The sequence below is a fragment of the Gymnoscopelus braueri genome (assembly GCF_963280865.1).
Source record: "Gymnoscopelus braueri genome assembly, chromosome: 14".
Lineage (NCBI taxonomy): Eukaryota > Metazoa > Chordata > Actinopteri > Myctophiformes > Myctophidae > Gymnoscopelus > Gymnoscopelus braueri.
This window is the reverse complement of record NC_137619.1, coordinates 33,834,831-33,861,814: the sequence shown is the minus strand read 5'-3', so window position 1 is coordinate 33,861,814 and position 26,984 is coordinate 33,834,831. Positions and strand designations below refer to the sequence as shown.

The 26,984-nt window shown below is 39.2% G+C and overlaps 2 protein-coding genes across 2 annotated transcripts; both read right to left on the bottom strand.

Annotated features, from left to right (window-relative positions):
- Positions 1-682: 682 nt before the first annotated feature.
- Positions 683-9,860, bottom strand: LOC308100314 (sphingolipid delta(4)-desaturase DES1-like). Its single transcript, XM_080449319.1, has 3 exons — positions 9,631-9,860; positions 4,073-4,815; positions 683-3,522 (listed from the first exon to the last, which is right to left on the bottom strand). Exons 1-3 carry the CDS (start codon positions 9,710-9,712, stop codon positions 3,376-3,378), a joined length of 972 nt encoding a protein of 323 aa, XP_080305445.1. The 5' UTR covers positions 9,713-9,860; the 3' UTR covers positions 683-3,375.
- Positions 9,861-11,717: 1,857 nt separating this feature from the next.
- On the bottom strand, positions 11,718-18,727 carry LOC308100473 (caspase-8-like). Its single transcript, XM_080449538.1, has 6 exons — positions 18,394-18,727; positions 15,095-15,441; positions 14,899-14,957; positions 14,575-14,704; positions 13,047-13,608; positions 11,718-12,787 (listed from the first exon to the last, which is right to left on the bottom strand). The coding sequence occupies exons 5-6, from the start codon at positions 13,562-13,564 to the stop codon at positions 12,643-12,645; spliced, it is 663 nt and encodes a 220-aa protein (XP_080305664.1). The 5' UTR covers positions 13,565-13,608; positions 14,575-14,704; positions 14,899-14,957; positions 15,095-15,441; positions 18,394-18,727; the 3' UTR covers positions 11,718-12,642.
- Positions 18,728-26,984: the final 8,257 nt, after the last annotated feature.

The following is a 26,984-nucleotide window of genomic DNA, read 5'->3' as shown; positions in this document are numbered from 1 at the left end:
TTTCATGTCCCTAAAACCAAGTACCGTACCTGGGTTGACAGAGCTTTTGCTGCCCCAACCCTGTGGAATGCACTACCCAAAACTCAAGAGATGCCCCCACCCTCCAATCCTTCAAAACCTACCTATTCAATATCGATTTCCCCTGCTAACTCCACCTGCCCCCCCCCCATCTTTTTCTTCTCTCCACTGTTTTTTATTATTTTTATCCCTTAGTCTTAGTGGTTTCCCCCCTAATAAAGTTGTTTTTCTTTGTCGTTTTCTCATGCCCCCCATGTAAAGCGTCTTTGGGTACTCAGAAAAGCGCTATATAAAACTGAGATATTATTAAAAAATAAATCAAAAAATTTATCCCACGATTTTGTAACAAATTTTTCACCCAGTGCCAATTGCCTAAGCTTGTAATCCTGGGCACTACTCTCCCTCCGTCTCGGGAGAGCCCCGAACTGAGCTCAGCTGGCTGCTTCTTATCACCTGACAGGGGGAAGTTTCCCCAGTAGGATGTAGCGCATGGAAGGAACATGTTATTCCAACCAGTTCCTTTGCCCTCCATCAGGTGCCCCGGCTGAGTAGGGGTAGGCAGTATAGGTTAAAATGATTGTGATGCTATATTAACTACTTTTTAACTAAAATTACATACTTTCCCGACAGTAACAAAGTAAACAAACTGACCACAATGACAAAGTGACAGAATTAGTTTTTAATAAATCTTTTTGGTGCAGTAAAATAAAAGGCAAATGTTACATACAGTACTAGTGAGAATAGAACTGGACCCACATTCTCAGTGCTTTACAAGTCGACGAGACAATTGCTGTGATTTTACCACAGACAATTTTATGGCTGGATTTACATGCCCACACAAACCTCTGATTATCTGGCCCAATGTATTACCCATCTTAACACTGTCCCAACACTGGAATGAGATGTCTTGCATAGCAGATTTGTGCTCATAAACCCTAAAGGTCTTCACACACCAGGAGTAACGCGAAAAAAGATAGGAAAAAGCGATGTGATTATTTCACATCAAATCTATTTTGGTCATACACGTTGATTATTTTATTCACGGTGAAAAATCGACCTTGTTTCGAACAATAATGACATGGCCTCGTTATAATCGCGCTCAGTGTACATGACAAACATAACACAAACAGCTGCTCAAATTAATGCGAATTAATCTCACAAAATAATCGCTCCTGGTGTGTACAGAGTAGACCTTAAAGCTTAATTTATAGTGTCAAAAATGGGACACTTAGTGTTCTTTCTGGCAAGCAACATCCTCATGCAATGGATTATAAATTAAAGATTGTAAACCAATTGTTGACAGTTGATTTACATTTGATAGTGGTGCTGCAGTAGTTTACCAAAACGTATCAACATGCAACTGAATATAGGAATAAGAGGTGCTTAATTCAAATGTAGTGTAACTATCTTAAGCTACTAATTCAGTTACCAGGGTTTCAGTGGACCTTCAAACAGTTGCAATATGCCAGTATCTGGGAACACAAATCTCATGCATCTTACATTGAGTGGTGTGAGACAGTGTCAAACTTTATACATTATATTCAGATTTTAATACTCGGCCTGCAGTGTAAATACAGCCTTAGATTTTCAGCTCAACTCCATGAGATCTATTTCCCGCAGTAATTTAATACTGATGTAGGTGTAAAGCAACTCCTACTTACAACAAAATAAATCAATTGCAATGCAATGGTCAATCTGAAATGGGCATTTGGACAAAATAAAGCAGATATTGTCAAACTGCATTGCACTAATTCATTTACCTAGAGAGTCCGTAGTACGACCAAAATAAACGAGGATATTACTCAATAGGCATGATTCATCATGGAAACTATGTCCACATTGCCCGAGAGTTTTAAAATGTTAAGGACACAACTGCATATAGCACATAGCAGAACTGAGAGAAAAGAAGATTAAAGTGGGGGCATGGGAAGGTCAAAATACATTCACAGCATTTGGTTTAAGTTAACCTTTGGTCTCCTTAAAATAAGCTGACTGGAGAGTATACTTCACAAATTGGTAACTTTTATTGTTTTGTTTTTTTTACATTATAGCCACCACAGGCCTTTGATGTATAAATAGGCTACTACTTAAAAATGCTTCAAAAGTAGCAATGATCATTAAATGTATACCACTAACAAGATGATGGTATATAATGCATTACACATTGAAGGCCTCATTTGGTCAACATTGAATGCTAAGACAAATTATAATATAAATGAACCCAAATTCTCCCCATTGGGTGAGCCAAAAACGCAACTTAATCAGAGTAGAACATATAACTTTTGCTGCCAGTGCAAATGGCACAAGTTCTGATTTAAAATGAGCTTTAAGAAAGAAAATCACAGTATTTACATCAAATATGAACATGATCATAACATGGATCTCATGTAATTGGGTTACATCCTACTGTAGGTAGAATTTCAAACAACCCAAAGTTACTAATGCAATACAGGCACAATATACTGTACATCATTATATACCTTCACAGCCTTTGTAAAAGGTGACAACCCTTTAGAAAGATTAGACTTACATTTTACACAACTGTCAGGGGTTGACACTAAAGTCTCAGAGGCACTTGCCCGTCGGGCAAGTACAGGTCATGTTCTACTTGCCCAAAATTCATGCCCACTTGCCCGAAAAGTAAATTATGATGGGTAAAGATTGAATTACCGTTAATTTTAACACTTATATTTTATTTTTGAATTCTGGGGCTGCGCGATAAGGACATACCTCAATATTTATGCCAAATAGCTCAATAGCTATACAATATGACTATGGGTTCACACTTGTTAATTTGTATTTTTAACAAGTGTAGCAACAGAATGAAAACTCTCATTCTTTAAAAAAAAAACTGCACATTAGGTCAACTGTGCTCTCTTATTTTAAATTCCACAGACATCTTGTGTTCTGTTTATAGCGAACTAAAGACCGTTGCCTCCCCACTCAAACGCACTTGCCCGTCGGGCAACCTGAAAACAAACTCCACTTGTCCGAACGTTTTACTTACTTGCCCCGGGCAGTCAGGAAACAGTTGTGTCAACCCCTGCAACTGAGTAACTTCAGCAAAACTGTCTTGATAAAATGTTAAACCCAGAGATTCTTGCAACCTGTGTTCCAACTAACATGACAAGTCTTGTTTGCGAGGGATACATTTGTGCTGATAATTGATTGCATTTGGAAACTAAATGTGTGTGTGTAAAAATGGGGGGGGGGTATACAATTTGATTTTCAAACTCGTATCTCAGAGGAGTTGTGTATATTAATATGCAACTATTAAAGTGATAGTATAATGAGCTGGGGCTGGTGATGCAGTTTCTTCCCAGAAAAGCATGAACATGAAAAATACAAATGTGCAATTTACTCTTGTTTGACGTCTCCTTTTAGCGTCCTCTTTACACGGGAGTATGGGCTCAGTGCGTCATCCATTATGAAGTCATAGAGGACCTTCACCCATGATGTGTAATGAGGCAGATCGTCATAGTACTCTGCTGCAATCTTCTTCACCTATGTAGCAAATGGAAAGAAAAATATGAACTAGTTAACACAGAGCTTAGGCCAGACAGGAAAATGCCCAATTTTATACTATGGCATTTTTGTCGACACAAAATATGGACACCAGGTTGAAAGTGATTAAAGTCCTGAGAATGCATCCTCCATTTAAAGGGACATTTCACTTGGGGTAATTTTAACTACTTAACTAATTACCCTTAACATGTATGAAAGTGAAAATCCCTTAAATGTGTAGGCAGTTACAACGTTACAGCTTATCGTTGCCGTCTGTGTTTTATTACTCTTCGTAGGCAGTTGCAATGTTCCAGCTTGTTAATGGTGCTGTCTGTGTTTACTTACTCTTAATTAAAGTTCCTTATCTTTTCTTGTCTTATCTTGCAGGTCATTTTAAACTGTACCATGGTCAGTCAGTGTACTATTCATCTTGTACTGAATATTTTATGATCAGCTTTGTAAAAACAATTATGTACGTTTGTGTGACGCAACAAACCACATTTGACATTCTTTTGTAGCACTAAAAAGAGATCAGCCAGGCTGTACTTACCATAGGTAGTCTACGCCCTGGAATGCTGGGGAAGTCGTGGTGCTCATTGTGGTATCCCACATTGAAGGTGAGCAGGTTGAGAGAACCGTAGTAGGAGTAGGTCTCCTGGCCCTTGAGGAACATGTAGTGCTCAGCAATGAAGTGGCCAGAGATGGGGTGCAGGCCCATCCCCAGCAGGGAGCCGGCTAGCATATAGACCACAGGCTTGAACCCCCACAGAGAGTACAGAGCCACGTTGAACAAGAGCTGGATGGCCGTGTTGGTCAGCTCCAGTTGGGTGATTGGCTTAGGGTTGATGCAGAGGGGCCGAATGGCATAGAACAGTGGCTGGAGGATGATCCAGACAAACTTCCGGAAGCGTGTACAGAAGAACCACCCTTCAAAGTCTGTGGGAATGTCCACATCCACGCCATCACCACCTAGGTAGCGGTGATGGTCTAGGTGGTAGCGCTTGAAGGAGGCAGAGTAGGGTAACCCGATTGGGAGGTTGGCAAACATGGCAAAGTAGCGGTTCCACATGGCCTTGTTATTGCCAAAGGCAGTGTTGTGGGAGATCTCATGAATGGCAAGGGTCATTGAATGATTGATACAGCTGCCAAAAGCATACGTCCAGAATAAGACCCATTTCCAGTCCAAGTCTTTGACCAGGTAGAATGCTATGAACTGGATCGTCACCATCATGCAAACAATCCATTTCAGTCTTGGGTCAGGTGTCATCAGAGACTTGATTTCTGGGTATTTGGCTGTAAAGTTGAGAGAAGAAAGTGATGTTAGTTTGGGTGTATTGAAGGGGGGAAACTGTTACCAACACAGGTATCCCAATTAGTCACAAGTATTGTCAATACATGCACATAGGTCTGCTTGCTCTTCTACCCTTCTGCAGTTTTTAATTAATACAGCTACATGAAAACAAAATCGGTCTATCGTTTCATGCCCCCTAATATGTCTGCTATAACAAAATTAAATCCCACAAATGCATGTTTTTGACTTCTCTAGTATCTAATATCTTTATCACCGGTTGGCAGACCACATATGATGTATACAACATCCGCCTGGTAGAAATGGCAACATGTTAAAATGACAATTGAAAAGTACATTACATGTAGTGTTTTGCAACAATAACTTACAGCATGGCTTAGCTTATACATGTCATAATAAATATTTTATAAATAGCGGTATCAAATATGAAATGAATTCTAAGACATATCCAAAAGAATACAATGTTGAAATTTCCTGACAATATTTACGACACCCGTATTTCTATTAGAGGTAAAGTTCAGAATGTACGGAGGCTCGCCTATCCTCACCAGTTGGGCATAATCAGGGGCATTCATCAAGTTTTTAGCATGCCCATGTTTTTCTAAGTACTTGGTCTATCTAGCTAACTATCTGGTTAGCCTTTGTTAGGGGACCTGTATTAGTACAGGTCACTGGGAACTGAAGTTACTTCTTTTTGACTGTTTATTCTTACTATTCTCCAACTCAATAGAAAAACATTAAGTAACTTAGGCAATGTGTGCTACCACAATGTTAGGAAGTTGATCAAAATGTTCAAAGTTAAGTTCACTCAGTCTCAGACAACAATCAAAGTGACTTGATAAATATCAAGTTTGACGGTGCTGAATGTGTACTTATGTTTTAAATGTTTTTTGAACAAAAAGTTACGCTAGACAAAATGACATCCCAACACAAAGTTCATGAATAACATTTGGATTATCTTTCAAACATCTGACTGTGGAGTCTCGCCTAGGTGACTTCAGCTGAGCAGTGTTAAACTATGCAGCATAGCTTTTTAACGCGTTATCTTGATGACTGATATGAAACCGTTATCTTCATGACTGATATGAAACAGAAAAATGTGTTAACGTGCAAGGCTATGTGAGGTAAAGGCGTTGTTGTCCCTGGAACTTATTGTACTGGTGCAAGGCATATTTGGAAGAGGCATAGTATTAGTCACCACCACCTGACCAGGGTGATGATGGGTCAAGATGATGATGGCACAAGTGGGCACTCCAATCAATCACTACTACTGTTCTTTGCTGTAGAACAAAAACATACATTCTAGAATCTAGACGCAAGGCAAGTTAACTACATTATTCGAACCATTATCTATGATTAACGGCTCTTTACTGTTGGAGGCCAATCACTGCTGAGAACAATGCAACACCTATGATAAGAAACATTGCATTGTTTTTAGGGGAATTACATGGTTAGGGCATCAGAGCAGAAGTTAGATTGTTTTTAGGGGAATTAAATTACATCAGAGCAGAAGTTAGAACTTTGAATATAAACAAGTCAGGAAACTAACTGTGTACTACCCTGCCAACAACAATAGCAAACACATTTGAAATGTACCAGCCTCTAACTGCCAAATGTATTCTTCCAATGGAAAAGAAAAGCCAAACAAGGATCGGTTACACAACTAGGCCTATATGGCTGGTAGACTAAACAAACGCTTTGTGTAAGGCACTTGCCCATCAGGTCACATTCTGCTTGTCCCAAAAAATAAATTGTCCGTTATGTTAAAATAAATTTCACATTTCATTTTAACATACAGTAACTCTAGGTAATTAGGTATCTGGTATAGAGTACAATTATGACTGAAAACATTACATATTGTATAGTTGTCTCAAGCTATAAATGATGATATACTTTATTCATTCCCTTTTCTGGCTGCTATGTTAAGCCAAATTATGCTAGGGGGAATCATTGCCTCATATTTGTCACAAAAAAAAAACAGATGGCAGAGGCTCTGCCCACTTGTCATCTTTAGCCAGCACCTGCAAACTGCTGAAAAGCCTTTCACTTTCACTTCAGGCAAGCCCATGCATATATCAAACTGATTTGGCTTGCTGTACAATCAGCAGCACTGTGTTAATAATTCCCTGTATTTACACACCCACTCTACAGTACACCGCTTCATTATTGACCGTTTCCACAACCCTTTCTGTAGCACACAGAAGCTTTGAGATTAGATTAAGGAACGTATATAGATGGACAAATGATAAAACATAAATAGCATAGCTTATAGATAGAAAACTGAACATACATCACATAGTGGTAAAAAAAAAAGAAAAAGGGCAATGTATGCAAGAGAGAAATAGCAGATATAGCTACACTTTGTGGTTTACAGACTTGCGCCAGTATTTGTCAAAAGCACCCGAGTCAGTGCTGTTGATGAGTAAAGAAGCACTTCCTGTATCCCTCTACCTGACCAGACAGGAACGATACATAAACTTGAATTTAACTCTGCTTAGTATAAATTGAGGAGTGATATGAGATTAAGCTGCTGCCTATCTCAACATTTCTTCAACTTCATTGCCTATGCTGGTCTGGAGAAAGACAGAGAAAGAGAAAAACAGTAGTTAACTTGTAATGGCACTTGCAGTGGGTAAGCTAGACTCTAGCTAGACTCTGGCAGACTCTTGCTCTAGCTGCTAGAGCAAGTCCCAGCAAAAACCTGACACATCCTGAGTGTGTAGGCCACACTGTTCTACTTGTCTAAATACAAGGGAGAACTAGCTTAGAGTGGGAGAGGCCTGAAGCATGTGATCACACAAGTTTAACAATCAGGCAGGCAGCAGCAAAGGCCTACTGTAGGTCTTTGTAGCAAGCTGAACAACAGCATACAAGCCTATATAAAGGCCATAAAAGGAACATCCTCCATAACATTTCCGACATGGATTGAAATGAAAATAAACTAAGCATTCATATGGTTTCAATCTGGAAACCACAAGTTGACATTTTTAGACTCATCTTGTGAGTATGTTAAACATTCTAGTACTACAGCCAAGAAAGATTGTACCCTATAGAAACAAGCCCATGTTTATTTGTGGCTCCCCATCTCAAACCTTAAGAAATAATCTACCTCACATACCTGGGTAGGCTACGTTTTAGGAACCATATAGACATTAATAACATGATAGAAGGAGACTAGTAGTGAGTGGCTTGTGATACTGCTGGCCTCTGTAGGGAGTCAGGGCCCGGCTCACTGACGTGAATAATTCAGCCCAGGAGACGGCTCCTCTGTCAATGAGTTCTTTATATGAGTCTCTATAGAGCTGGTCCCAGCACAATGGGAGGACCTTTTATTCACCAATTAACTTAAGTGTCTGTTATGTTAACAGTGAAAAAAAAGACATTAGCAAAACAAGGGCTTCACAGAAAGCCCACTCAACACCCCAATCGTCCATGACAAGACCCTGCATACAGTGGACCACCTGATGGTCATCACAGGGGTCCCTGTCTGCCTCACACGATCTTGCAATGAATCTGTAGTTTTAATGCCTCATCCTGTGAGAAACTGAGAATGAGGACATAGCCATGCTTGAGAGGGGTCAGGCAGAAAGATACCAAAAACGCATGCACATGTATTCTTCTTGTGCATGGATATTGATCGTACCCTTATATAGAGGTGAGCTACATCCTCCGTTATATCACAGCAGTCACACCTAGTCATGTGACTATCTGGAACACTATCCACTTTGTTCCTGTTTAGAAGCCTTTCTCCTAAATGTGCACTGACAAATACCCCCCAACAACTAAATAATCTGCTATTTGTCGAAAATATAACTTGCTCTAGGGTGCTTGATACAAACTTAAAACTCAAGTGCCATTTCAAATGATAGAGCCCATTTGGGATCACTGTATGCTACTAGTGTTGATTATGTATTGTATGTATGTATGTATTTAAATGTCTTGATGCATTTATTACACAGGGCCACAATGGAAACAAGACCTTATGGTTTTTTGAGTTCATTGTATTGTAATAGTACCACTGTACTGTTGGCAAATGTGTGGTCAAACAATGTAGAATCAACACAGGTGTGTATGCCATTTATACTAATCTATAACAATATTGCTTCACTGTATACTTCTGTGTGTGTGTGTGTGTGTGTGTGTGTGTGTGTGTGTGTGTGTGTGTGTTATGTGTTATTACGAAGTAAGAATACTCATCTGCTTGACTTATGCAAAATGCTGCTTGCACTTGTAGTCTACAGCAAGTCAGTGCATGCAATTGTGTGTCTGGCAATTCAAGGCGTTTTCTGATTCAGGTGTTCATCTCCGTGGAGGTAGTGGCTCAGTGGTGACTGGACTAATTTGGTAACATTTTAAATTAAAAAAGAGAAAAAAGATTATATAAACCACGTACATGTTTATAACGAAAAACACACCAAATAACCACAGACCAATAACGTTACCTGGGACTTGTTGACACTAGTACCGTTAAGCTAAGCTCGCGAGGTGTGTCGCTTGCGAAAAAAGAACAGATCGCGCGTTATTAGCTTGTAGATCTGTTCTTTTTTTTGGCCAGAAAGAAGGCTTCAGCTAAACGTTTAGCTCTGTGAAAGTAAACGATAACAAGAAACGGACAAATCCACTAAACGGCTATCTTAATCTGATCTCGACCAACTAACTAGCACTAACACCAAATCAACGTTTGTATCACATTGTGCTGAAGCCGGCTCAACTAAGTTAGCCGTTAGCTTTTTTGGGCAAAGCGAGGGGGTCGTCGTTATAACGTCAGTAAAAAGGAGAAAAAAACAGCGTCAGCTCACCTAAAATCTCTTTCCTCCTGTCGGCGTGAGGCTGCTCGGTGTAGACCCACTCATAGTCCTCTCGGGCGACCCTGTTTCCCATTGCTTTTAATATTATTTGTTAATATAGCAAACTGGAAAATATGCGCTCGCCCGGGTGTAACCAAGACCGTTATCTAACAAGCCCCTATTGCGGCGGCCTGGCCGTTCTTTCTCTGTTGTTCCTGGTCAAGTCTTCTGTGTGGTCTCTCAGTCTGGTGACGAGACGACGAGGAGGAGGAGGATGGAGCGATATTATAGAAGATTCAACACGCCCACTTCACGTCGAGCTCCTCCCCTCTGATGATAAATTCACTTTGTAGGTTGCAGATCCGGTACAGAGCGGATACGGAAATGGTCTGTGCAAAATACCGGATACAATAGGCGGGCTTTAGACCGGATCTGAGCAAGCCATAGAGTTAAAAATAAAGAGCAAGCACTAGTGTGCAGTAAATACAAAAACAAAGCTTTCATAAGGTACTGCTAAAAGCCTGGTGATGCGAGGTCTTATTATTATATTTTTTATACATATTATATTCACAAAATTCACGGTGCAGCTCAGTTTGATATTTTGATGTCACAGCTCTATACTTTTTTGATACAAAACTACATCTTTTTTGTTTTAACTTTGAACAATACCCAAACTTCCAGGGCAGTGGTTCTCAAAGTGGGGTCTGTGGACCCCCGGGGGTCTTTGAGGCGGTTCCAGGGGGTCTCCGGCAAAATGAATATAGCAGCAAAATCTGTTTAACCAATCCTACAGTATATAGGCTATTTGAAAATCTAACAAATGTGAACTTTTTCATTGCACATTCTGTTCAAAGTGGGTTTACATTTTTATTTTATCATTATTAAATTATTATTTAGCTGTTCAATATAAAACGAGACATCTCGTCAATGGCATGTATTCTGTTTAATCCAGAGTGACTCACAGTAAGGTAAACACGAGTACATCAAATGCATCAGTAACCTAGATTACTATTTCTGATGCATTTGATGTACTCGTGTTTACCTTACTGTGAGTCACTCTGGATTAAACAGAATACATTCAGAAATCAATTTAATGGATAGATTATGTTTAATAGAAATACCAAACACATTATTTTGAAAACATTGTGATAATACTTTCTGGCTTTTTAGTTAAAAAACCTAACTAAACGTACCTAAAGCAGGTACTGGATGGTCCTCCAGTATCTGCATGAGACTTGAACCTGCGAACTGTCTGTAGCGGAGTCTGCGGAGGCAACCGATTCAAGCACATCACACACCACCTTTGGGCCCTCAACAGGTGTCTTCTACTGGCACACATTATTTTCAGATGGGGATCCGTCATCATCCGTGGAAAAATACATATTCATTTGGGGTTATTGAAAATGTTTGAGAACCACTGGTTTAAACAAGTTAAAACAACATTAGGAAACAAGCCCAAATAAACAAAAAAACGCAACCCGCAACTACCCATATTTACAAGCAACTTAACAGAAAAACAAGCCCATAGTCACTTATAAGCAGACATGGCAACACTGCACAGCTTCAGTCTGTGATCTGATCAAGCTAACAGACCAGCTAAGAGGTGAATTACCGCCACCTACTGGACTCAAGTGTGGAACAGGAGATTATTGTGCAGAAAATATCGAATAACTACATTAGTTTCTTTTACAAACTTAATCTTTCCGTTTCTCTCACCTTCTATTTTCTTTTTTTCCCTTGTAATTCTTTCTGAAATGGTGAGCTGATTCATGTAATCTTCAGAGATCACAGTGTCTGGATGGAACCACTTGTAATGTTATATTTAATATAGGCTAGTTTTTATATAAAATATAATGTATATTATACAAAATTGAGATTATATATAATTATAGTCGATTAAAATATATTATATATTATATTAAATAGATATCATTGTATATAATCTTTATTTTTATTGTTCTATAACTGTAACATAAAATATACAATGCTAAAATTATAATAATGCTCTCTGAAGCAACATGTGAATGTGACCTACTGTCTACCATTGTATATAATAGCTTACCATATGGCTATACAGTAATATGTATTAAAAGACATCATTTGAAATTTTTGTATTTATTGAGAAAAAAAAAGGTACAAAGGTATAAAACATCTCAGAAGGAAAAGTAATTCCCCATTATTCCAAAAGGAGCTGAATTAAGTTTTTAGCTGAAGGTATATGGACATAAGCACTCGCATAGGCTGGTAGAAGTACACAAATTCCTCACTCAAGAAAAAGTGACAACACTCAGTAATTAAGTATAAAAGTATAAAAACAGTAAACGTCTGACACGAGAATGGTTTTTGCACCGCAAATATTGTTTTTGGACAAGAGAGTATTCAACTTGGATAATTCCAACTACACTAAATACAATCAATAGATACAAATAAGAATTTACCTGAGACTGAGAGAGCAACAAATAGTTACTTGAATCTTCTGTCAGTCTGTGCAACACAACATTGATCCAGCCAGCTTCTAGAGAACATTTAATAATCATTGCACAGCTGAGTTCACTATTTGCTTCCATTATTCTCTCACTGTACTAAATGGCAGCCTATTTAAGAGGCCAGGATGCCTTCATGTTCACATTCATTCTGTATGTCGACGTCATGTATGCTGCCTGTTGGCTGTGGAATGGTTAACTTGACGTGAGTGATTCCTGACAAATGCATTCATAAAGTAACTTACTTTCCACCTCTAATCCCCCCGAGTAATATATTGTTTCCCTCTGAATCCAAGTATATAAGAATACAAAAATCAGTATTGCTGCTCCCAAATGCAAGTTTACTTTAGTGAATCCTACCCAGCATTCTGTGTAGATGCAAGCTTAAAATTGGCGTTAAAAATTTTGGCTCCACTAGTACCACTTAACAAGAGTATTCAATTAAGAAGAAAACTAAAAAGAAAGATTTCAGATATAAGACAGCAAAGCTACAAAAATAGTTGGTCACATATGATCTCAGACACCTTAAGTTGTGTTGTGGCTAAATAGGACGGAGTACAAGCAGCCGTCTCAGAGTGTTCATGGAATCTGGAGACTGTTTGAAATCTCTACCCCCTTTCACTTTTCCCTCCAATTTGCACACGTCATCAGTGACACAGGTGAGGATTCTGAGGATGTCGTACTCTCTGGAAGCAAAACATAGAAACGAATAAATGTTAATGGGGTTGAGGAAAACAGCTCAAGAACATGTGCTCACAAGAACACACCATTAACCAGACCTCTCTAGCTCAGCAGAATCATCACTACAATGTTTAACTGCAGTGCATAAAACCCCAATGTCTATAGTCAGGCATGTCACATACTCTTTCCTCACATGTTACCCCAATTAATACAAATAATCTGACTTGACAGTATTTTGTTATAACAAATGTATTGAGGCTTTACCGGGTGCATCCATATTCCAGTTGTCTGCAGAGTATCTGCATGTACCAGGTCCCATCCTTCTCCCTGGCCGAGGAATACTGGTCGATGGTGGAAAAGCCAATAAGAAAATCAGCATATTCTGGAAGGGAATATGAGAGTCGGGTGTTTAAATTCTCCCAATCTCCATCAGTGTTGACACTGACAGGCACACCTTTCTGAACCCCACCCCCCCGACAGGCTTGAATGAAGAACAGTTTGGGCTTGGTATGGAGAGCAGGACAGTTGCTGCTGTTGAATGGACTAATGATGTCCCTGGTGGGAATGATCTCGTCGTCAGTTCCACAAACACCCTCGGATTTTCCGTGAGTCAGAATGCAGCAAACGAAGGCATCTTTGTGATGTGGAAGGACGTTAAGGTCAGTGAACTCCTGGCCAGTCCACTTCTTAACCTTGGAGTTCTGCAGCTCAGTGAGGCTCTTCAAAGAAGAGAAGCTTCCCAGTATATTCAGCATTTGCTTCTTTGTTTGGTCTTCACACATCACCACCGTGAAGCCCAGCCAGGTGAAGACACGTGCCAACTTATCTGCAGGGGAGGAAAACAAACATTTGTTTCCATTGTACTCAGTTCATCAGCAAGACATACAATACATACTATGCATTAAATATTGGTATAAGCTCCAGTAGCAGGGGGCAAGTTGGTAGGGGACATAAATAAAAGTCCAAGGTCAGCCATGTTTTTAGGTTAGTTTTAAGTGTGGATAGGGAGTCGAGATCTTTAATGGCTGTTGGTAGGCCACTCCACATTTTGTTGGCAGCATAGTAGAATGCATTTGTTCCCCATGTTTGAGCTGGATTTGGGACAATATCACAGCACCCTTAAATGTAAACAAGGAAATGTAAACATTCCATGTTTACATTTAAGGGTGCTGTGATATTGTTTTATTAAAACAAAAAGGTTTTTGTTAAAAAGTTTTGATTGAATACTTTATTAGTCAGACATGTAAACAGTACGTGGTACAGTAAGACATTAAGGCTAAAAGGATAACACAAAAAAAGTCCTGGGAACTTGTTTCCATTGTGGTCTATATGTATTAAAGCTCTGTATTCTGTAATCATTGCTAGAGAGTGTTAGTTCAGTAACAGGGGTCACCGCATCTCTCAAGCTCTATAGTAAACAAAACAAAAATATTTCAGGCTTGGTTACAGCTTACATCCAATCAGGAGAAAGAACACATTTATCAGCTTCAGCTTCAATTTTATAGCGTCCCTGTTCCAATTTTGTCCACTCAATTATTTGTTTCATCAATTTAAATTTCTCTTGTTTATCCTGTGTCTTATGTTTTTGATTAACTTTTTTTATTTGAAATTGCACTTAAGTGTTTGTTACCACTTTCTAAACCTGTTGATTGTGGTGTCTCTGGGATTCTGTATTTTCGAGCCCCTCCTCTGTGACACTTACACCCCTTTTAAGAACTCGAGAGCTTATGAGTGAGGACCAAACAAACTATACAACATAGAACACGATAGAGCATGATTGCATTATTTATACCTGCATCTTCGTCTGTTCCATGTCTTGTTCTATCTTGTTGTTCGTCTTGTTGTTCGTCTTTACCAAAGTCCTTGTTGTTTATGATCACACAGAGACCTACGGTTTTGCTGGTAAACTTATACCTGTCATCCTAAAAACAGAAGATACAGATTCTAAATACACAACGGTTACACTATGATGCCTGCTCCAGGATGTATGCAGTATTACAGTATAACTATGAGCACAGAGCAGGGATAGAAACGAAACAAAATAAAAGAACTACTTTCTGTAGAGTTTTTCCAGTTACTGTTTTCAAAATATCTTTGTGAATGTTTCACTACTTACATCAGAGTAAGAAGCATCTGTCACGTCCTCCTTCCGAATTTTGCTGGAACCTGGACCATCTGGGTGAGGAAAAACAAATGCAATATAAACATAATTATTACAAATGTCTTGATGAAATTTTGCATAAGAGATAAACTTTGTTTTGGTAAACTTGTGGTAGAATTACAAGGAATGGTGATGAGAAAAAACACCCTACCAACACTTGCTGGACAGGGGTGATTTACGGCACGTTTCCTTGAAGAAGACTTGTCATCCCACTGTATCTTCTTCAGTCTAGGGAAATCCTCGATGGCCGAGTCAGTTTGTAGTAGCTGCAAGAAGGCTTCACAGTTCTCTTCTCCACGATCTATAATCGTGTCCAGAAGTTTAACCACGTGACCCTCCTTGTCTTCCTTGTGGATTTATTTCAGGTTATCGTACTGGCGTTTGGTTATGAGCCCCTCCGCATCAACTATCTTTAAGATACAGCCGGGATCTGAACGCAGAATGTCCAGTAGTTCTGTTTTATTTTGCCTGAGTGCCTTTTGAGCTGCCATGCTGAAGCTGAAGAGAGAAATGGAGGGTAAGAACTAGCAGAGGAATTAGAGAAGTGAGGTGGCACCTCCCAGCCAGCATCAGCTCACAGCCGTTGCCTATTGCAGTGGTTCTCAACCTTTTCAGGCTGTGACCCCCCAAAATAATCATATTTGAACTGGGGACCCCCCAAAATAATCATATGTGAACTGGGGACCCCCCACCCTGACAAGCACTTGGAATTGTAGGAGTTGACGCATTAAATTAAATTTGACTCGGTTCCACAGATTGTGAAAATAGCCAATCTAAAAGCTTACAACGCCGAGCTTGTAGATCGGCTTTTTCCTCTTTCTTATATTATTTGACAATTTGGCCAATGTATCACCAGTTTTTATAGTATAGTTTGTTGATTACTTTTGATGCAGTAATGGTCTTTTTTCATTTTATTTATTTTTTCTTTAGGTATTAAATTGTCACTTTACTGTCATCTGGGGACCCCCCTCCCCAAATCATGTGGGTCCCGACGAACAGGTTGAGAACCACTGGCCTATTGCAGTGATTGGTATATAGCAGAACCTTTCGCTCTGAAATATAGACACTTAACAGGTTGCCAGGAGGGCGATATGATTATTGGGATACAGGTCGAGTGGGCACCTAAACATTGTGGACACCTCAATGTTAAATTGGCTATTTCGTTCCAAAATGTAAAGAAATAAATCTAAGCTTTGGAAAATGGTTGGAAATCATGCAAAGTACATTGCATGAACATGCATGGTACATCATTATCAGACGTAATTTTACCCATCAACTTCTTTTTTATACCCAAAATGACTAACTGGCTATCCACAGGTTTTTGTAGCAAATTGCAGAAATATTAGGCCTTAAATGTCATTATATGATTAGCCTATATGTAGCCTTTTTGGCCCCCCCCATTTATAAAATAAATGTAAATAAAATAAAAATATATAAATTAAATAAAACAATTTAACCTTGGTGGAATCAGGTTAGGCAAACATTTTATGGTTGTATTTATTTATTTGACTTGTACTGATGTTATGCTGGTGTATTTTTAAATGTATCATACTGATGTAGGTGTGTGGTGTGTCTCGTGTCTATATTGTAGGAGTAATTGGAGTAATTTGGAAGTAATTTGTTTTGATAGCAGGGATTGGCAGGGCTGTGATCTGAGCTACGGGTGAACAAGTCACATGGGCCAGAGTAGCCTATGCCTCGCCATGGCAACATAACATTTTGCACAAGGTTTTTATATGAATATGGTTTGAAAATAGTAAAGCACTGAACTTTACAGATCTTACAATGATTTAATGATTGGAGTCCCGTTTTTTATATCATTGCTGTCAGGCAGAAATGTCAGATCTTAATGTCAGATTTTTTTTTGTGTGAAATATTTATTATACAGACACACTTAACCACTTTCACTTTAACACAAATTCAAAAATAGCAGATCTACAAGCTCACGTATCTCATCACAATGCATTGTGAGCTTGTAGATCTGCTATTTCTACTACTTGTAGTAATAAGTAGGACATTAATTTACAAAAAATAGGATATTTTTCATAGGATATTATATAGCATATAATAGCCAAAATACAATAGCCGATCTACAAGTTCACAACGCATCGCGATGAGACACGTTGTGAGCTTGTAGATCTGCTATTTTTAAATTTGTGTTTAAGTGAAAGTGGTTAAAGTGTGTCTCTTTTTATAAATATTTCATTTAAAGTAGGCTATATTAACAAGAGTTTGAGCCTAAATACTAACTACAACATTGCCACGGATGTAACCAGTTAAAGCGCACAGGTGTAAGTACCCGTATCTTCCGTATTGTTCAATAAAAAGCGTTTTAATCTGATCGCCGGCCATTTTCTTTGAATTTTCTCCAATGCTTTCAACTACGCGACCCTATCGGTTGGGAGGTGTATTGCACTTTGATACATTGACTTCGTTTTTTTATTTTTATAGAAAATGGCCACTGATCGGATTAAAAAGCTTTTTATTGAACAATACGGAATATACGGGTACTTAGACCAGTGCGCCTCAACTTGTAACATCCGTGGCTTTGGGGTAAGCACTTTATATTTGAAATGTGAACGTTTATGTAGATGTGGCAGTTGTAAATGTAAAAAAAATCGCAAACCAGGAACAAGTGCTTCCATGACCGTCATGGTATGACAGTCATGTTTCAGGGCTACATATAGGCCTAGATTAGAACGTTTCCACGCATTGTGGGCTTGTAGCCCCGTTTGGACCTACAAACTCTACACGATAGCTCCGAGATGAGGTCCCGCTGTATCGGGTCCCGGCAGAGGTAGAATCCGTCCATACGCAGTGGAAAAAAAACTCATTTTTTGCAACATCGTATCCAAAAAGAAAGGGTAGTCCGAGACCCCCCTAGATGTTTGAGATTTTTCCGGAAAGGATTTTTCTTTTACGATGGGGTTGAAAAAAACGTTTAAACCGCGCGCTTATTTAGTCAGCCTTTTGTACATTTTGATACCAAGATACCTTTGTATTTCTGCATTGCAGTATTGATACTTAATTACTAAAGTAAAACATTTGAATACTTTTTCCACCACTGTTTAATGGTCGTAGGCTACTACTACTACTCCATCCTACATGTATACATGTATACATGCGCTAGGCCTGATTGATTGACATTTTTATTAGGCTAAAGAATGTAAAACAACAGTTACACTTATAATGCTTTTGTCTAAAAGGTCCGGCCAAAAAAGTCCTTGCGGACTTATTTCCGTTGGGGTCCTTGCCTACCCTAGACTGACAGAGATATAGCCTACTACAAATATGTCTGAATCATTAAAAACAAAACAAAAACGTCAGACTTGTAAAGGCTACAGCCTACTTGGTTATATATGGGGAGGGGGCAGGGGGTTATAACTTTACAGAAAGTTATCCTGAAATCTGTACAACTGAACTATCCACTCATCAACAATAGTGACTTACTGTACAGTGGTCCCTCTTGAAAGGTGTGTAGAAGCTTTGTGCTTAGGAGCAAATGGCGGACGCGGATCTGCTCCACAATGTCCACATGGTCATTATAAATTTACTTTCACTTCACTGTTTACGCAGTGGTGGAAGTACTTTTACTTAAGTACAATGTTGATTTTTTTCTTTACTGGAGTATTTCCAATTTTCAGTAGCCTACTTTTACTCCACTATAGTATAGGCACATCTCAGAGGCAAATATACTTGTAGTGTCTAAAGTCCTATACTTTAAGGCACTACTGGTTGCCGACAGCTAGGGTTGTTTCGACGTGTGCTAGAATAACTGAAGTCCAAACCGTCCGTAAAGTTCATAACAAAAATATTTATCCTTAGTAGCTTTCGTGCCAAACACTCCAGTATACAAATAATAAATACAGAAGCATAAACAGTTAAACGTACGTGGCTAAATCAACAACCCTCCTAAACACAGTCAAAAAACTGTTTGCCTCCTATCAGCAACACCTGCCCTTGATTAGGCTACAGACAGGGTTAAATACCCTGTAACCCTGGCAACCTTGGCCTTGACCAAGCCCTGTGGTGACATCATCAATTTAGAAACAAAAGGGCTCAAATGGCTCTTACAATATACTTTTAGTCCACTACAATTATTTGATAACTTTAGTTACTAGTTACTTTGCAGATACATTATTATATTATAAAACATACATTAACCACTTCAGCCCTATTTTATACATAGGCTATTTGAAAATAGCCGATCTACAAGCTCCCAACATTTTGAACACAGGCCTTTTACTTGTAACAGAGTATTTTTATATTGTGATATTGCTTAGTAAAATATCTGAGTACTTCTTCCACTACTGTACTACTGGGTCTTCTTCGTCATCAACCAATCATAATCCACCCATTGTGGAAGTTAGTGAGAATGAGATGAACAGACGGAGTATGGAGTCTCTCTTTACTTCCAGTTCCAAACAAATGCATGTAGACACAAAGGGTAAATCACTTCGTCATATCACTTCCCAATCTCCTCCCATTACCACCCCACCAATCCATTCGGAGGTGAGATACCTCCATCTAGTGTCCACCTATTATTAACTCTATGGTGTCCGCCACACCATATTCTTTTATGTTTAGGCTAAGTCTAAGGTCCTTGCACATTGCTGCGTTTTTTCGGCCGAATAACGGGGCGAGTTTCGGAGCACTTAAAAAAAAACTGATATCCTCACGCTCATGTTATGTTATGACAATTACGTTTGCACACTGCCGCCGAATATTTCGTCCGTATTTCTTTTTTTCGGACCAGGGTTGATTATTTGCGTTTTCCGTAGCCCTGGTCCAGAGTAGAGTGTCACTTAAGGCGGCTTTCCATATACATGGACTTACCTAGCCCCACCCCACACCGCCCACCACAGCGACGGTTTCCACTACAATGAAGTGGGTAGAGTGGTGTGTAAGTGGTACTAAACTGGTGCCTAAAAAGTACCCAGTCTTGGGTAGGTCTGAGCTGGGCTAAGCGGGGCTAAAGCTGTGATAAAGCTGATTGGTCGGCTCACAGCTGTGTCTGTCCACTCAGGTGTCTGTAAAATGTAAACACTACGGTAGCAGTGTTGCCATGTCCACTTATTATAAGCAACATTGGGCTTATTTTTCTGTAAAGTTGCTTGTAAATATTGGTAGTACTTTTACTCCACTACAATTATCTGAAAACGTATTAGTTACTAGTTACTAGTTACTTTTCAGATATAAATGATTACATTATAAAACATACATTAAGCCCTATTTTATACCTAGGCTATTTGAAAATAGCCGATCTACAAGCTCACAACGCATCGCATCATTGTAGATCTGCTATTTTCAAACATTTTAGTACTTACTTTTGGTACCTTAAGTACATTTTGATACCAATAGTTTTTGTACTTTTACTCAAGTAATTCCAGACTTTCACTTGTAGAGTGCTTCTACATTGCAGTATTGATACTTTTACTTAAGTAAAACATTTGAGTACTTTTTCCACCACTGCTTGTTTCTAAAATGTAGTTGATTATTTGGGGCTTGTTTCATATGTTGTTGAAACCAGTGGTTCTTAAACATTTTCATGTCAAGGACCCCCAAATTAATATGTATTTGTCAACATTATATATGTATATATTTTTTTTAAATAGCAGATGCACACACTCACAATGCGTCGCATCGCTACGCGTTGTGAGTTTGTAGATCTGCTATTTTCAAATAGCCGTAGATAGTCGCTTCTTTTGGGATTGTTTTCATAGACCTGATTGCTTATTTTTTTCTGCTAAACCTGGCAACAATGAATGTGCGACGATACACGCTAATAATGTTTTTTATATAAGTGATGGCAACGTGTTTAAACACCACACAGGTCTTCCCAACAATAGCGAAGATTAAAGTCAGGGTGAACATGGCCAAATAATAACTTAAGAGCCAAACTAGCTCTGAGGAAGCACGCTAGCATTTAGGCTAACCCTGTAGCCTGAGGCTAAGTTGGTGTGTTAAAGAAAGGGGCGTTGATTTCCTTCGGGAGGGGAGGGGAGGGTGGGGATTTTGCGAGTGGGGACTTTTGTGCAATGGAAACGCAAGACATTTTGAAGCGGTGTGGTGCGGTTCTGGACTGTACTGGACAGTGTCGTGCTTATGCTGTGATGGAAAAGCGGCTTTAGTGAGTTCTCCAACGCCCTGCCAGGCGCTCGGCTCTTTTGATTGATTGATTGAATATTTTATTAGGCAAAAAATGTAAAACAGCACAGTTACATTTAAAAATACTTTGTCTAACAGGTCCGTTCATAAAAGTCCTTGCGGACTTGTTTCCAATGAGGGCCTTAGTATTCAATTCATAGGCATATATAGTGGCACCACAGTTCAAATATCATTACAAAAAAAATAACACTATGTACAACAACAAAAAATAAAAAAAATAAAGGGGAAGAAAATATGTACAAGAACAGGGGGGGGGGAGGGTCTGCTGTCTAACGGGAAAATGGTACTACCTCCTCTTTTGGCCTCCTGAAAGGTAATTTTTTTAAGGCTCTTTTAAATGAGCCCAGCGAACTGCATTTTTTGAGGGATGGAGTTAGTTAGACTATTCCAATCCTGGGTGGCAGACAGTGCTGTAGAAGGAGAATTTGCCCATGTTTGTTTTATGGGTGGGTGGTACCAAATTGTTGTTAACGCTAATTCTGGTATTGTGACTGTGGGTGTCGCTAACCTTTTGGAGGTATTTACTCAGATATGCGGGAATAGGGGGCATATCGGGCAAATTTGCATTTACAATTTTGAAGGCCAGTCCCATTTTTAGTTGTTTAACCCTGTCGGAGGTGGGAAGCCTCTCAGCACCCCACCTTCTCTGTAAAATACACTTTTTGGGCAAAAAATCATTGCACAGCATGTACAGTTGCACACACGTTGTAACGGTGTTAGTCATAAACAGTTAATTAAAAAAATAAGTTGCTTGCATGCTTTGACTTTTAATATAATGTACCATTTGTGTGTGACGTTAGTTAAAGCAGTGAAGGAGAAGTGGCGTAACCTAAAGGACACATACACACGAGAAAGGAGAGCAGCAAAGGGCAGAAGTGGACAGGGGGCTATAGTAAGAAAAAGAAGTGGAAGCATTTCGACTAATTGTCCTTCTTGAAGTTCTTCTGCAAAGAGAAGGTAACGTAGGCTATCCAGAAATGCACCACAACAGTGGTGACAATGTGCAATGTATTAGCTGCACCAGGGGCGGATTTAAGAAGTTAGGGGCTCCAAGCAAAGCTATGGTTGGGGGCCCCCTGCTGCGTTGCATGCGCACATTATTTTTATTTAATTTTTATTAATTCATTATTATTTTTGCCCTCAAAACATTAAGTCGGTTGTCTTTGCACGATTTCACGTTGGCCACGTTACCCACCTCAAGGCAATATAGTCAGTTCTGAAAAAGTGTCATAATTGAGTATGAACTTGACAATACACAGTGCAGTGTAAAAGTGCCGTTTAATTCACGTGTTTAATGTTTAATCAAATGAAACATAATATCATCAATCCCCCATAGATACAAATATAAATTTAACTTAAAGCATTGGTACAGGAGAATTGGAGTTCAGCAAGATGTTTTAAGGTCATCCTGATGTCCATTGGCTCAACTGTCGGCTCAACTGAAATCAAAAACAGTTCAGTTAGTCATGAGAGTTTGTTTAACTAAACTAGCCTGTATATAATTTATATCAGCAGAGAACACACTTGTGTCTTACCTTATTGAATTGAATCACTGATATTCTTAGAACTGAACTCTTCTGGAAATCATTGCCAATCCATTGAGTCTCTCCTGTGACATGGTTGAGCGCAGGTAGTTCTTAACTAGCTTCAAGTTGAAGAAGCTCCTCTCTCCTGATGCAACTGTGACGGGTAAAGTCAAAAGGAGTCGCAGGGCAATGCTTAGATTAGAATAGAGTTCCTGCAGGTTCTCTTTGAAAATGTAGTGCAGCATTTCAGTTGGTGTGGAAATGTGACTTGGAAATGCTTTCACAGCATCTTTCACATCCGTTGCCAAGTCTTGTGCATCCACATCCTTAAGTTGCTCCTCCAATTCTCTGCAACAGGCATTCAGTGTCTTCTACAGCCTTCCTCATGTTGTCAGTACAGTACAGGAAACCAAAAAGAGCAAAGAAATGCTCTACCTGACTAAATCTCTCAGTAATGCTGGAAAGTGCTGTGTCTACTAAGGGGATGAAAAACTCTCGCCTGAAACGTTGCTCTGGTGTCGACTAGGTCTCCTCTCTACCCTCATAGTCGAACTGACGAGTTTTCTTTCGCTGCCGCTCCTCTGGAAAAGTCATCTCAATCTCGAGTGATTCTGCAATCTCCTTGGCATCGGTTTGTGCTGTTGCCAGTTTGTGCTGTTTCACCTCTTAATTGTCTCAATTGAAATCTTTGGGCTCTGCAGGAGTTTGCTTACTCTGTTGATCTGGTGCAGGATATTATACTGCACCACAACACACAGAATGAATCTCCATGTGCTCAACTCTTTTGACAGGCTCTGAGATGTAGACAAGGTATCTGCATCCTTCTTTTCAATGGCATGTTGTTCCAGAGCAGTCAGAGCCTCCAGCATGCCTGGCATTTGGTAGCGAATTGCTTTGACGCTATCAATGCGACATTCCCATCTGTTTGTAGAGAGAGATTTCACAGTGATCTTCACATGCTTTTGGAGAATTGACCAGCGCTGAACAGAGGAGCTGGAGTTAAATACATTGTAGAGGCGCTGAAGAATTCCAAAGAAAGATGTGGAGAGAACAGAGGATTTGGCAGAGTCAGCCACAACAAGGTTCAAAGTATGGCTGCTGCAGGGAACACACAAAGCGTTTTTGTTAACCTCAAGCACTCTTTTTTGCACCCCCTGCTTGTGCCCATCATGTTACTGCCGTTGTCATACGACTGCCCACGGCAGTTGTTGATGTGCTCACAGAAAGTTTCAAAGAGGCCCTTCCCGGTTGTGTCTTCAACCTTGATGAATCCAACAAAGTGCTCTGAAATGGTGGCTCCCACAGATGCCTCACACAGCTCACAATGCGTAGCACCATTGACAACTGCTCAGTGTGACTAATGTCTGGTGTACAGTCCATTATGACAGAGAAGTACTTTGCGGCTTCGACTCTCTGGATGATTTTCTCAAGTTCTTTCCGACTAGCTGTTTGGTTGCTACTATATATGACTATGAAATTAACTCAAGGACCCCAACGGAAACAAGTCCGCAAGGACTTTTTTGGCCGGACCTTTTAGACAAAAGCATTATAAATGTAACTGTGTTGTTTTACATTATTTTGCCTAATAAAAATTTCAATCAATCAATCAATAGCTCAATGATCTCTGAAATGAGAAAAGAGAGAAGAGAAATCTGAGAAAGAGAAATCTGAGAAATCTGCTCAGAGAGACTGTGTGATGGTCAAATGATCAGACTCACACAGTATGTAAAAACAATTAAAATTTGAGAAAGTGTACCCCGCCAATGGCTTATTTACTCAACCAGAAGTGATGCTGTGTATTGTTTTTGCTGCATGCTCTTAGGGAGAGGAGCGAATGCTTTGAGTAGCCATGGTTACCATACATGGAGTAACTTAGTGTCACAACTTAAAGACCATGAAAAGTCGTCATCACACCGTGACATGGGAAAATGGATAAACCTTGGAGAAAGACTGAAAACAGGGACAACGATCGACAGAACGAGCCAGGCATTACATGCTCTGAAAGTCCAACAATGGAAAGAGGTTCTCAGTAGAATTATTGCCATAGTTTGCCATTTAGCTGAGCACAATCGGGCACTTAGAGGACATATTGAGAAGCTCTATGAGCCCCATTATGGGAATTTCCTGGGGCAGATTGAGCTAATGGCAAAGTTTTATCCAGTGATGAGGGAACACCTCACAAGAATTTCCGAGAAGAAAGTTAAAGACCACTACCTGAGCAAGGGCATTCAAAATGAGATCATTGAGCTAGTCGGAAAGAACTTGAGAAAATCATCCAGAGAGTCGAAGCCGCAAAGTACTTCTCTGTCATAATGGACTGTACACCAGACATTAGTCACACTGAGCAGTTGTCAATGGTGCTACGCATTTGTGGAATTGTTTTGGCGACCCCACACTTTATTTATTTATTGTGCAATTTCAAAGTGGAAATAAAGAATATCTTAAAATAAAAGCATACATTGTTGGTCTTATACATGAATATTTATTAGAAAATGAAATTAAAACAGTGATTCCTGCAGCTTTGTAAGCGTATTTTATGAATGAAATGAATATAATTCCACATTCCAATGAATTTGCCAGGAGATATAGGTGATTTTCTACAGGCTCAGCATCTAATAGGTCATCAGATTTTACTGTCTTCATGACAAAATATATTATATATTTTGTCAAAAATATATTATATATTTTGATATATATAATAATCTATATCCATATAATCATAATCTATATAAGAATATAGATTATGATTATTATAGATATATTATAGATTATTAATATTTGAGCATTTTAAATATCATCTATTAAGACAACTACATTTCTGACTGCAGACAGTTTAATTGAGACAATATGCGTCGCGAATCGATGCATCACTGCTGAGTGCAGAATGTATACTGTACAGTAGGCCTAATAGTCACTTGTGAGCTTGTAGATCGGCTATTTTCAAATAGCAGTACTTGCGTACAAGTACTTAGTTACTTTACACCACTGTCAGCACTAGATTAATTACTTACTCACCTTCTGCAAAGATGACGAAAGAGAACACACGTTGTTCCATAGGCCCACATTGTCTTGGTTTCAGAGAGCATGGTGGTAAATATGAACTTTTGCCCCAAAGTCTTTATATTCCATAATGTCCCACGTCTGTGTTGCTTACTTTACTCATGCATGGAGAACGTAGGCTTGACGCATGTTAGTCAAGGGGCCCCCAGAAATCTGTTTCCTTTCAAAACGATGCGCATTTCAAAATAAGAGTTTTAAAAAATCTATACTTGGAATATGTTGTGTATATAGATGTATTGATAATTTCTTTGTTTGTATATGTTGTTTGTGATTTCATGAGATTTTAAAAAAAAAATCTCCCCCCTGCCTCGGGGCTCCACGCAAGTTCGTGGTCTGCCTAGTGCAAATATCCGCCCCTGTCCTCTAGTGCTTTTGAGTTATTCTTTTGTATTTTAGCCTTGAAAATTAGTACTCTAGCAGTGAGGTATAGGAGGACTGATTTGAACATGGACATCTCTGTCTCTGTGGTGAGTCTGATCATTTGACCATCACACAGTCTCTCTGAGCAGATTTCTCTGCTGTCCAGTTGAAGTGTTCTTTTGTACAGTATGTTAGCCTTCAGTTAGTAAAATTCAGATACTCGAGGATTGAACTAGGAAGACTGGCATGTAAACATGGAACCTCTTAACTGAGAGGCTGAGCATTAGACCACTACACCATCACTCAGTCTGAACATAATATATTCACATGAACAGATTTATGTCTGTCTCTATCAGTCCAAAGCCTAAACTCTGCCTGTATATATTACACTAGTGGGCAGCATAATAATTTAATTAAAGAAAATTAAAGATTTACCAGGACCCAAACCCCCAACCTGCAGCTTGTGAAGCCTCTCCTTTTCTCTTACACCACCGGGCTTTCCAGACGAGAATTTCTAGGTTATATTTAAGGTCGAAGGGAGAGGTGACTGACAGGTCAAAAGATGAAAATCCACGGCAAACACCTCTCCCCCTGACAGAATGACTGAATCTACAGATACACAAGAACAGATTTAAGTTATTGTTTAAAACCATCCGTTAGAAAATCTTTACCAATGCATACTCTTTTTGTGTCAAGATAGAGATACTTAAAGGTAGGGTAAGTGATATTTTTTGGTAATATTTTTTTTTGTTAAAAGGTTAAAGTACTATATTCTGATGGTAATCATTGCTACAGAGCGTTTGTTCGGTCACAGGAGTCTTTCCAGCTCTTTAGTAAACAGAATATAAATACATTTTAAATGTAGGTGATAACATTTAAGCCAATCAGGAGAGAGCACTGAAAATGCATTTGCTGTTTAATGGAGGA